The 13,217-nt window shown below is 41.2% G+C and overlaps 1 protein-coding gene across 8 annotated transcripts in view; it reads right to left on the reverse strand.

The window, feature by feature from the left end:
• SPIDR (scaffold protein involved in DNA repair) overlaps positions 1-13,217 on the reverse strand; it is a 419,457-nt gene that overhangs the window by 270,512 nt on the left and 135,728 nt on the right. For 7 of the 8 annotated variants that reach the window (XM_083187433.1, XM_083187431.1, XM_083187430.1 and 4 more), the window contains 2 exons: positions 7,954-8,054; positions 3,885-4,101 (listed from right to left, as the gene is read on the reverse strand). The exons of the other annotated variant lie outside the window; for it this stretch is intronic. In XM_083187433.1, the coding sequence (XP_083043559.1) occupies positions 3,885-4,101; positions 7,954-8,054 (318 nt within the window). The remainder of the gene's footprint in view (positions 1-3,884; positions 4,102-7,953; positions 8,055-13,217) is intronic. 8 annotated transcript variants of the gene reach the window in all.

The following is a 13,217-nucleotide window of genomic DNA, read 5'->3' on the forward strand; positions in this document are numbered from 1 at the left end:
TTCAGTTCAACGCCTTCCCCTCTAAATAAGGAACTTCTGGGCCAGGCAGGAAAGAAAAATAGGGTGACCCTATAGATTGATTAGCAACTTCTGTCCCATCCCCAGGGGTGTATAACTTATTTTTTTTTAAACGTTAAAAATTTTTTGAGTATAACTACAAAATATTACTTTAGAAAGGCAAGAAAAAGTGGCTCAGATGTAAAATCATATATTAATTTTGCACTGAATATGTCATCATTCATCTTATTTATATGGCGCCATGGATTCTGCAGCGAGATTTGACTCACATCCCAGATTACTATGTAGATTTGACTTGATGGCAGATAAATGAATGTTTATTCTGCCCATTTGGTATATAAATGATTACTAGCACAGACCTGGGCTTTTTACAAATGTATTTAAATCCCAATGGTAGTGAGTTTTTTTTACCAAACTACATCTGCTGGAAAGTTCCTCCAACTATCTCTTATTCTGTCAATACAATCTATATACATGTATAAAAATACGCAATAAGCTTTACTCCCACCTGTTTAATGCCATGTCCTCCTGTTCTGGAATTCACTTTATTTGGAAACATTTTCCACTTGAATCTTATTTAATTGCTTACAGATGTGTCCTCCTTTAACTATTCTATCAGTTCGGGGAGGGGGGGGGGAGGAATTAAGTATTGCAGTCTAGTAATACCCCTTTCTGACCAGAGTTATTTGTGCAATGTGAAAGGGGTCTGTTTTCCTGCTCTGGCATACAATACTAATAATACCCCTTTCACACCAGCCTAAATTCCCGGGTTGGGCACGGGAAAAACCCGCGACTAGCGCTAGTGTGTAAGGTTCCCGGGCCAAAATCCCAGGAGCAGGGTTGTTCCAGAGTTCAAACCGGGGTCCTGGCCAGTGCAGGTCCTCGGTGCGTGCAGTCAAGCCGGGGATCCATACAGGCGGCAGGAGCAGATGACAGCACAGGCGGCATATGTAGATGGCACAGATCTCCAGCGCCCTCACTGCAGCCGGAGAGCTGTGTCATCTGCACCGACCGTCTGACCTGTCATCTGCGCCCGCCACCTGTGTGGATCACCGGCCTGCACGAGGACATACACCGTTGGAGTGGAGCGTGCGGCCGGGCAGCCATACACACCTAGCGATGATGGCTGAAAACCACTAATCATTGCACACCTTGCTAGCTATTATGTGGGAGCGTGCATCATCACTAGTCTGCCATCGATGGGGCATACACACTTGCCGACTTTCAGCTGAAAATCGCATAATGTCTATGGGCCTTAAGATTCATCGGGCACTCGCCTGAACTTCCTGGTGTTTCAGGCCTCATTTTGAGCTTCCTTCTGTCAAGCACACATAATGAATTATGCTTCGCCATATAGCAGTTCTCTATGCATTCTGAATCCCGTTCAAAGATCGCAGCAAGGATGTAAGAGGACATAACTGTAGAATTTAATGTAAATAAAAATAAGCTTACCTGCATGCAAGAAGGGCAGAGCAGACGTAGGGAACAAAGCCTGTATAATGCACCCCTGTACATGGAGTTATCGCATGGCCATTCCTTTATTTCTTTTAAATTTAACAATAGTAAAAATGACAGGTCATATTATAAGTATAAGAAATAATACAAATATGTTTTTTGAAGGTGTTTTTGAAGTTACTTACAAAAATGCATCCAAAATGTCCTTGGATATATTGAGGAAATACTCAAATAACATGAAAGGGATGTGAAAAACACCAGTTTTTATATTACTTTAGTAGAAATATTATTGATAATAAACCCTTAAAATATGATAAATAACTCTAATTTGTGGAGAAAAAAAGAATACTTCTAGCAGATGCTAAATGTCTCCCTTTTTCCTCTCACTAATGTATCTTCTTCATTGTCTTCTAAAGCTGAAGCCAAATGCATATTTTGTGCTTTGACATTTAAGGGACATATTAATTTATTATTGTTTAAACGTCAGAACAAAAGGATTGCATTAAAACCATGCCAGGACAAACAGAGTCATAAAAAGCAGAAAATTAAAAGTTGTTTTTTTTTATAGTGCCAACAGTAATTTCTAATCCTATTTGATATTAAATCCACACAAAGAAATAGTCTCAGGAATCCAAAAACTAAATGCTCAATGTAGACAAAAAATAAACACACAAACAAATTAAGGGGTAAATTCACTAAAATGGGAGTTCAATTGAAGATGGGCTGTTGCCGATAGCAACCAATCAGATTCTACATATTTATTTAGCACCTGTAAGAGAGAAAAAGGAAAGGGACTGTTTGATGGGGAACGCACTAAATCCATGCGATTTATCATATGCAAAACTTGGCACATCAAGTGCCTAAACGTGTATCCCCCTCCCGGGGCTCTGCAGGGGAAATCAGGTCCGACTTGTCCCTAGGACAAGTCGGACTAATGTATGGGGGCCTTTAATGATACAGCCTCCTGGTTCTCATATTAGCTATCTTATGGCTCTTTCAGTGTTCTCTTCTCTGACTCCCACCTCTTCACTGCCTCTGTCAGTAGGAGTTCTGGAAGGCTCGGTTTTTGGTCCTCTGCATTTCTCAATCTATACCTCATCTCTTGGCAAACTAATCAGCTATATCAGATTTCAGCATCGCTTGTATGCGAATGATACGCAAATCTATCAATCACCAATGGTTTTAGGCTGAGTCTCTGAATGCCACTCTGCCATCTTATCTTGGATGTCTTCTCGACACCACAAACTAAATATTACCAAAATGTAATTCATTGTATTCCCACCAGCCAAAAATAGTTACCATCCTGATACCTCCATAACAGTTGACAACTCGACAATCTACCCTACCCCACAAGCTTGTTAACTAGGGCTCATCCTTGACTCTGAACTTTCCTTTGTTCGCCACATTAAATCTGTCTCCAAATTATGTTACATGAATCTAAAAAAAACCATATCAAAATATGACCCTACTAAATCTGTTATCGATGCACTCGTCTCCTAATTGGTCTTCCCAAGAACAGACTCTCACACTGCAATCCATTCTTAATGCTGCTAGGCTGATCTTCCTAGCAAAGACTCTCATCATCTGCTGATTCGCTCTGCCAGTACCTCCATTGGTTGCCTGTATTTTACCGTATTCAATATAAAATACTTCTACTCCAGATAAAGCTATTAACCATACTGAACCAGCATATATCTCTGCACTTATCTCAAAATATCTCCCAACTCGACCACTCCGCTCAACGAAGCTTACAATCCTATAGGGACACACAAGAACATGCTCCAGTAATAGCATAGCAGTCCAACCAAGTTGCAAGTCCAGAAGGGAAGCTATATAATACATAAGTGCCTCAGAGGGTAATGTACAGTATGTGGTCTTAAATATGATAGGCTTGCCTGAAGAGGTGAGTTTTCAGGGAATGATTGAAAGTTTGGAGGCTAGTGGAGAGTCTTATTGTGCACTGAAGCACTCCATAGGATGGGAGCAGTCCGATGAAAGTTCTGTAATAGCAAATTCTGGGGAGATTATTGTTCTCTAGCAACTTACTTTGAAAAAAAAACACTAATAAAACTGATGCAGCGTTTTACACAACTGCTATGCGATAGTGGTTTTGCACCAGTCTGACCATTTTTAAACAGATACTATGTTTATCTTCGTTAAACAAACTGACCTTTAGTAAAGTTATTGCACTTTACATGTAGACCACTTTCAACCTGCAGCAGTTTAAAAGAACCAATATTTCATTGCAAAGTATATTTAGTCCTAAACCTTTAAAGTAATTGAACTAATAGTATAGACAAATGTATATTATTAAAATGTAGAACATTACTGACATTCTACAATGGGACTTCTTGGAACGACTTTACATGGTCAGAAAGGATTGCCACGTGGCTGTAAATACGTGTACTTACCAAGGTGGGTAAATAATGACGACGTCATTTGGACCAATTTTCAGTTGGGCGGCAGTTTGTCGTGTGAACAGAACCATTAGCTTGACATCTTTAGGAAGAGTTAAAGAAAAGTCACCCTCACTCTGTACTTCTGTCACTGGCTCACACACTGCAACCTGCACTGAGCACTCTTCATGGACCTCAAATACCTTTATCAACAGTGTCCCTGATTTATCTCCTAGAGAAAAAGAAAGAAAGAAAAAAGAATTGTGGATGGGCAGAAAACTTGGGTTATTACAAATGAATAATAGGATATAAAAAGACAACTAAGTCCGCCATATCAGTGAACATTATAGTGCAATACCACATACCACAATACATCCTCACATGTATTAAACAGATATGGACCACATAATGGAGGTAACTGCTAAGGAACTGTTGCAACGCAGACCCCATAAGATTCCATAGGCTTGCGATGTGCCACAGGTCCACAGCAAGCTCTGGAAAGCACAACTTCTTGGAGCTTTCCTAGGAAACAGCATCAATAGACTGTAACAGGACACATGTCCTAATGAATAGATAACGAATAAAGATATGGAGCGCTGTCCACACCGAGGGTATGTTCAGATCATAAAACATCAATCATTAAAAACGTAAATATATATATTACAGTTTGCGTTGCATAATATAACAAATATATTATCAATGGAAAACCTTAAAGTTAGCCTTTCGGTACTTCTATGTTAGTTGGGCTCCCACTAAGCTATTTGCTTAGTTTCACGTACGCTCGCAACACTTCGGGCTCGCCACACTATATAAAATCAACTCCATGCCGACATGGATAGTGGGGGTATGAGCATACTAACTATAGTGGGCGCCCAACTAACATATAAGTACCAGCCTTTCTAAGTAAATGCAAATATTTTTAAGGTTTTCATTGATTAAAATAGATTTTGATATTATGCAACGCAAACCAACACGTATTCACATTTTCAATATATTAAATGTTACATCAATAAATGATCATTTTTACATTTATATTAAAATTTTATATTTATATTAAAATTTATACAGGTATAAGTTTTTGGTGTGTAAATGTGCAAGTTTGACTTGTAACTCGGAACTATAATAGCCTCGATCTTGAACCTTGGCTTACAATGTGTGTTTTTTTGTATGTAAAAATTTCACACCGACAGTGAGATCTGTTGCATGCTTATAAATAGTTTAAAACAATTTTTTTTTTTAAACGTGGTATTAGATTGTTAAATGGGCCCAGACACCTGCGCTAACAATTCCAGGCAGTGATGATCAGCAATCTGTTGGGGGATCAGGGATATTTAGCATGTTAAAAAGTCCAGTTTCTGAGAACCTTGCCAGGATGGGTCAAAAAAAAAAAAAAAAAAAAGAGATATACGCATGTTTAAACTGTAAGGGGATCGGGGGCGATGAGCCTAATTACAGGGCAGGTGTTTGATCCCTTTAAGCTCATCATTTGTTAGCAGTTCTTTAACAGTGGATTATTTAGGATAATTGGACAGAGGAATGAATTTCATTCACTAGCACCTTTATTGTTATTGTAGCTACTTCTGGGTACACACTAGAATATATTGTTAACGAATGTGCAGATAAGGACATGTCGTACTGACAAATTCTTATAATCGTCTAGTGTGTGCTCACTAAATCATTAGCAACATCCTTGTCGTCTGCACATGAAGCTCATTCGGAAGATGCCACTCAAGATGCAAAGCTGCTGAATGCAGAATGGCCCGGCTTCCCCCAGTTGTCATTCTTTGCTGCCAGCATCCCTGTCACAAATGAGGTTGCCGAGTACACACATAGGGCCTTATTGTGGTTCGGTCGGTGCAACGTACGTACGGTCCGTTTCACCGTACATTTCCCGTACGCGGACGGTGAGCGTAAGTCCGCCCACAAAACATCCGCATACGGACGGGCACAAAAACACTGACAAAGGGGATACGGACGGGTCTCCTCTTAGACACTGTTAACTGGCGTACAACAGAGCGTACACCACCGTATACGGACGGGTCCCATACATTTTTTGTGAACACCCCCGTGTACGCCCAGTTTTCCACATTATTCCGGCCGCTCCCATAAAAACACCCCCATGACGCCCACAATGACCGTACTCTTGCGGACAGGTTTTTTCGCACGGAGAGACCCGTCCGTGAGCGGTGTGAGGTCGCCACACCTGCGCATTGCGAAAGCTACGCATGCGAAGATGAAAAAAAAAAACGATCCGCCCGTTTACGGTCCCACCGTACCGAGCAGAATAAGGCCCATAGTGTAGTATACCCAGCATAAGCACTGTAGATGCAGTTCTGGATTTAGAGAAATGAGACCCAGAATGAGTAGGATATCAGTATACAATTGGTTATGGTGTAAAGGGTTGACAGTATCTAGGTCGACAGTCAATAGGTTGACACAAGCAAAAGGTCAATATGCACAAGGTCAACAGACAAAAGGTCAACACACATGAAATGTTGCCATGTAAATGGTCCACCCATGAAAGTTAATGTATATTTCATCACGAGGACAAATTGGTGTACAGCTTCCCTCGCCATGCTTCAGGCAAGACTGTTTGCTCCATTACCGCGTGCTCTGCACTCGGAGACCAAGTATGAAGATGTCCCAATTTTCTTTTAAAAAACTATGTTGACCTTTGCATGTGTCGACCACTCACATGAAATGTTTTTGATTGTGTCGATCTTTTGTCTATGTCGACCTTGTGCATGTCTACCTATTGATTGTCAAACTATTGACTGAATACCATACAATGAATGTGTGTCATCTTACAAGCACAATGCCCTGTTTTTGCTTTAGCTCTGCAACTTTGTAAACGTACATACACACTGTACGTCGGGACCTTCCGACAGTCGGAATCGCGAATTGACTACCCCATAATCTGTTAAATAGTTTGACATTCATTTCAGTATAATTAATACCCCTTTCAGACATACCACCCGGGATTTTAAACCTGGTACAATCCCGTTTTTGTTTTTTTTAATCTTGGGTCGATTGCAGGTGCACAGGACCCGGGATTTTATTTAACTAAAATAGCCATTCAACCATACGCTAGTCCCGTGATAATGCTTGTGCGTGAGGAAAACCCTCAGATTTTTGCGTATGCCCAAAAGAGGCATAAGACACATTAACACCGCTGTGCTCAGAAGACTGAAAATCATGTTTTGGGTAGAAGATTTAGCTAATTAGCGAGTCCGTAAATATAAAAGTGACCAGGCTATTCCTTCCTGCTGCCTTACGGGAGTCTGGATAAAATATGAGCGATGGGTATAATGGCATAGGTGTGAGAAAAGCGTCAGCACATATACCATATAAAATGGGACCAATGTTAAGTGGATAATTCAAGTCATTAATTATTACTATATGAATGACATAATAACAAAAATTAAATAACATGGAGAAACACACAATACATTCTGGCTGCTTTAAAACACCAAATGTGACGGGTAAGGGTCATAGCGTCGGCAAGAGAAATGTTGACATGCATTGGGTCACCCACGGAAGGTCAACATGTCTGAAGGTAGACATGGTGTTAGGTCCAGGGTCATTCAGTCATCACACAAGCATTAGGTCGCCATGGGCAAAGTCGATAGTCAAAAGATCGACATGGGGTTGTTCACTCTTTTATCCCGAATATCCCAAAAGTGCATCGCTGCGCTTGCCATGCTTAGAGCTGCGCTCGGCACACTATTATATTCTCCCACCACGCCCTAGTGGATGGAAGGGCATGAAATACCACCTGTCGGTACGTAGGCTCCAAAAAAAAAAAGTCAAAACCCCATGAAGACCTTTTGACCGTCTACCTAGCCCATGTCAACCTAATGCATGTGTCGGCCAAATGTCCCTTTCGTAACAAGGATGTTATCACTGCGATTAAACGGTAAATCCTAGGATTACTCCATAAACTGCAGTACCGGGGACGCAGTCATTGTCCTATACATTTGTTTTACATAATGTCCCTATCAACTTAGCAGCATGTTGACCTAATGTTTGTCATCCTAGTGACCATATACCAATGTCACTATACACAAAAATATAACAATCTTACCTAAAGGTATTTTACAATCAGATTCACACTGATGCCTCCAAAAAGTAATGGCAGACCTCTCTCTGTTCTGCAGTCGGTTCAGCCTTTCGGCTAGTCCTCCCCTACAGAGATTTCAAGAATGTGCCATATGGCCAAGAGTTAGCATTAGAGTTTTCCAAAGGACAAAATAAAAAGGACACAGCTGGGACCATTTACTTTCTGCTCTCCTCAAAGATACATTGCCTTCTGCAGAAATATTTAGACACTTAAGTACAGTTAAGAACTTCTTTAGACCTAATAAAATGTGCAATTTGCTTTATAAAGTAAATAAATCACTTCAATGCCAACTTGACTTCTCTCAATGTTAAATTTCATGGGATTTTTGGTTTCTGAAATTTTAATCCTCCCAAAAAAGGACATGGAATGGTTTTCATAAAAAGTATATTACATTTATTTTGTACCGTTCTCTTTACTAGATTAAAACATTAATATTAATTTATTTGTATTTATTCATTCATTATTAATAAACAAAGAATATTGGATAGTATACCAGTCATTTGTTTCATTACAAACATTACCTCAGCATTGTACATTTCTATATATTATTAACATTTATATAGCACAAGCGCACTGTCGTCACAACGGGGTGTGGCCTGCTCCCAGCTGTCACCTGCCAAGGGGTAACAATATGTTATTATTATCGTGCAAATCTTCTAGTGTGTATACACTGTATCAATAACAAAGCACACTCCTGTGGGACAAAAACTATGTCTTCCTGTATGTATGGACGAGGGAGGACATGGTTAACATAGGCCATGCTGGCCTCCACTTCCCTCTACCGTTGCTGGCAAGTGTATATACACCTAGAGATGCTGGAACCCCCACTGGGTCCCATCGCGCATAATATTTCTGGTTGCGTAAATTGGGTACTTGTATCCTAGCACGGTGCCCATCTCATCGCATACCATAAGCCATACGATGGTATGGGATGCGATGTTACGCAATGGCAGCCGATGTAATACAATTTTAAATCGTATACCATCGCATTGTATGCCATATAAAATGGTATATGATTTAAAATTGTATAAGCACCCTAATGGGTGTTTTCAATGTTAAATGGGCCCCCTATAAGATTAATTAATTAATTGTATAAGCACCGTAATGGGTGCTTACAATGTTAAAAGCACCCCCATGCCACCCCCACTATCAATGCCAACCCGAAGCATGGCGAGCGCAGCGAGCCCGCGAGGGGCGGCGGTACGCGTCCTCCGACCTTTTTATACCCCCACTATCCACGGCGTGGAGTTGAAAATAGAAAGTGCGTGGCGAGCCCCGCGGAATACATGTAAAGTAATACGCGTGCGCTCGCCACGCTTCAGGCTTGCTGCGCTCACCACACTATATAAAATCAACTCCACGCCGACATGGATAGTGGGGGTATGAAAAGCTCGGGGGACGCGTACCGCCGCCACTCGCCACGCTTCGGGTTGGCGTTGATAGTGGGGGTGCATTTACCATAGTAAGCACCCATTAGGGTGCTTATACAATTGAAAATCGTATAGGGGGCCATTTACCATTGAAAAAACCCAGTAGGGTGCTTATAAAATTTAAAATCGTATCGCATCGCATGCAGGCATATGGCATGCTATGCGATACAATGCATAAGATGCCATACGACTGAATATCGTGGGCGCCGTGCTAGGAAACAAGTATCGTAAATTGTGTAGTGTGTGACCAGCTTTAAACACATCTTCCGTATGGGGGGAAAAAAAAAAAAATGTAGTGCTGTGTACCCAGACTCTGCAGTTTAAATACCACATAATAATTGTAATCTTATCTAACACAAAGGCAATTTGTGAAACCGTGTTGTTTGTATTTGCACTATCTACACCTATGTGAGTAAATACCTTTTATCTTATACGGTGTATATATACCGATACCCATTTTTCTTATTTGGGTACACCACATATATAAGCAAATTGGAGTTAATCTTTATACGTGTGTTGTAGTATTCACAAGATGTCACCATCGGTATTGTTCCAGGTCTCTGAATGCTGTTCTGCTATTTCATCTTGGATGTCATCTCGCCACCTCAACCAGCCAAGAGTAAATAGCAACCTGATATCTCTCACTGTTGAGAAGACAAAAATCAATCCCACTCCACAAGCTCGCTGTCTACGGATCATCCTCAACTGAGGATGACCAGGCCCAGGCTAGACACTCAACGTCTGCAGATCCGCTCTGTCAGTCCCTGCATTGGTTGCCTATATATTACCGCAGTCAATATAAAATACTTCTTACGTACAAAGCCATTACTCTGAATACTCTTTGCTTATATCCAAATATATCATCCCCACCCGACCACTCTGCTCTGCGTATATCATTCCACACTCCTTACTTGCTCCCACACTTGCAGGATTTTTGTTGGGCAGCACCCACCCTATGGAATGTCCTTCCACGTACATTCAGACTCTCCTCTAGCCTCCAAACTTGCACGCATTCCCTTAAAAAAAAAAAAAAAAGTCACCTCTTCAGGCAAGCTCATCATATTCCGGAACCCCCACATAACCTCCTGTAGCTTTCATATCTAACTGCATCCCATCAGGACTGTCTTGTAATCTGGTGGGACTGCCATGCTATGGAATCCTATCCTTATGTATGCCTCCTACTATCCCCAGTGCCAGATTAAGGTCTAAATGGGCCTGGAGCTGAAAATTATCAAGGGCTTATTATGTGCAATAATAGGGGTTGTGGTCAGCACCTAATAATGTGGTGTTCTGGTTGGGTGGTCTGCTCATGGGTGTGTCTCTATTTGTGTAAATACTTCCAACTAATTATATATGCCTGGAAAAGGCAGGGGGCTGGCATAGGAAAAATGAAGGGCGATATATTGGCGGGTGCCCTGCAAAGGTGCACCCGCAGAACGCCAATGTCCTAAAATACTTGCGGGGTGAGGCGGCACTCCAGTCATAAAAAAAATACTGAAAGCCAAAACTTGGTAGACCACATTTCAGCACCTTTTATGTGGTTACATAAGTTTACCACACCATATACCCCTTAAACACATCATGCAACATAATAGTAACCCCTTTATACTGTACTTGCCTCTTACACATTATGCCACATGGAATGAGCCAAAATTTACATTATGCCACATATATGGAGCCAAAATACACAGTATACCAAACGGATTGAGCAATAATGCTTAATATGCTTCGTAATAAGGGGCATTGTGCGCCAAAGGCGCGCATTAAAAATTTACACCATAATGCCCATTACATGTTAAGATACACACCAAAACGTCCATTACGTATTATGCCAAACACCACAATACCAATTAAAAAAATTATGCTACATAAGTGCTGCTTACCTACATGCTCACTGCCAGGGGTTCCATGCTCATTGCCAAGGGGGAACACATGCTCGCAGTAACTGGGGGACAGCCACCGCCGGACAGAAATGACAGCCGGGCAGAGACCAGGGGACTGACCGGCTGTATTCAGAGCACTGCAGGTCCCGGCTTTTTGAAATAATACCCCTTTCACACCAGAAAATGGAGGGACTTACCCGATCCCTTTTACACCAGCCTAGTCCCTGCATTTCTGGTGTGAGGGGGGAGAGAAACCCCCACCCCTTTAACCAACCAGCTATATCTTCGGAACCAACTGACCCATTTACATGAGACCAGTATCATACTGAAGAACTTTTGAGTGAGCTTCAAATGATTTTGGTCCAGTGAAACTGGGCTATTTGGTTACAGAGAAATCTGCCCTCAAACTACATGAACAGCCATGAAATTACATTTCAGGAATGAAAAAAATTGGTTTACCCGCAATATTTCTGGAACCAATGAACCCATATGGACCAGCCTGGTATCAGATTGAAGGCCCATTGATTTTGGTTCGAATGAGATCAAGCTTCTGTGATGACCGAGGGGGGACTGGCAGCCGTTGGAACCGGGTGGGGGTCGGAATGAGCGAGTCCAATGTTATCCTATAGGTAAAACGTTCCAGGTTTGCCTGGCGGTATCTCCGGTTCCCGGGGGCTAGCGACGTGGGGCCGGGCTCATTGGAAAGCCCCGAGAGTGGGCATGGAGCTGTAGGTCCATCAGGCCCATAGCTACTCCGGCCCTGACTATCCCTATAGATTGTAAGCTTGCAAACAGGGCCCTCCTACCTCTATGTCGGTTTGTTTCTACCCAGTTTGTTTTATCACTGTTGTTACCAATTGTAAAGCACAATGGAATATGCTGTGCTAAATAAATAAATAAACAAAGATACCTTTATGTGATCAGATACATCTGGTATCCTGTGAGTGCGGTTAGCAATTCTATAAAACATTTGTGAAAAACAAAGATACCTTGATATACATGTTTTTAAGATAAAAAGTGTAAGTTGGGGTAAGCAATCCTGAAGGGCCTTGATGTGTATATCAGATCATGACTGTACTACACATTTGTGTCTATTTCTTTCTTTCTATATTCCACGGAGAGGATACATCGCCATGCAAAAGTGGTTGCTCACAATTTCTGATCATTTCACCTCCATCTATACAAGAACCGTATTGTATTGCATATTTATTCATAGTTTATAGCTCCTATTATTGTTTCCAATTTTCGCTCTTTTCTGTATGGTTACTGCATGTTGTGAGTTAAAGCTTAAAACTACTGGAGTAAGACATACAAGAGCATACTGTAGAAGGAAAGAGGATACTTGGGTGCACACTGTTCTTTGCTAGCAATGGAAATGTACTTCAGAAGTTGTGTGTTGGTTCACTCCAGTGCTTATAAGGTGAAGCAAGGTTAAATGAGAGACTTGCAACTTGGAATGTGCACAATATTAACTCCAGATTTCTCCCACATAAAAGATGGAAAAAATATCTTTTACATTATGGTATTATTAAGGTTATTTGGAATGGTTTAAAGTGAAAACTATTTACTGCCAACATGACAGGTCCATATGACAGGGACATGAATAAAAATGTGTCCTGGCGGATAATATCAGAAATACAGTACATAGTCAACAACAAATGTTTGACTTGCAATAGGTTGACAGAGTCAACAAGTCAATAGTTAACAGTTAAATGGTCGACATGGACTAGGGTCCACTGGGTCACTAAGCCAACCTGCAAATGGTCGTCAGTTTTTTTTAACCTAATCCTATCACTCATTCTGGTGCCTAACCTTAACCTTTCCCCTAGTGCCTAGCCCTCCCATTCCAAGGCTTAGCCCTTCACCAAGTGCCTAATCCTAAGAATCAGAAAAATAATTTAAAAATCATAATTTT

This window comes from Crinia signifera, chromosome 5, assembly GCF_055691185.1.
Source record: "Crinia signifera chromosome 5, ASM5569118v1, whole genome shotgun sequence".
Taxonomy (NCBI): Eukaryota; Metazoa; Chordata; class Amphibia; order Anura; family Myobatrachidae; genus Crinia; species Crinia signifera.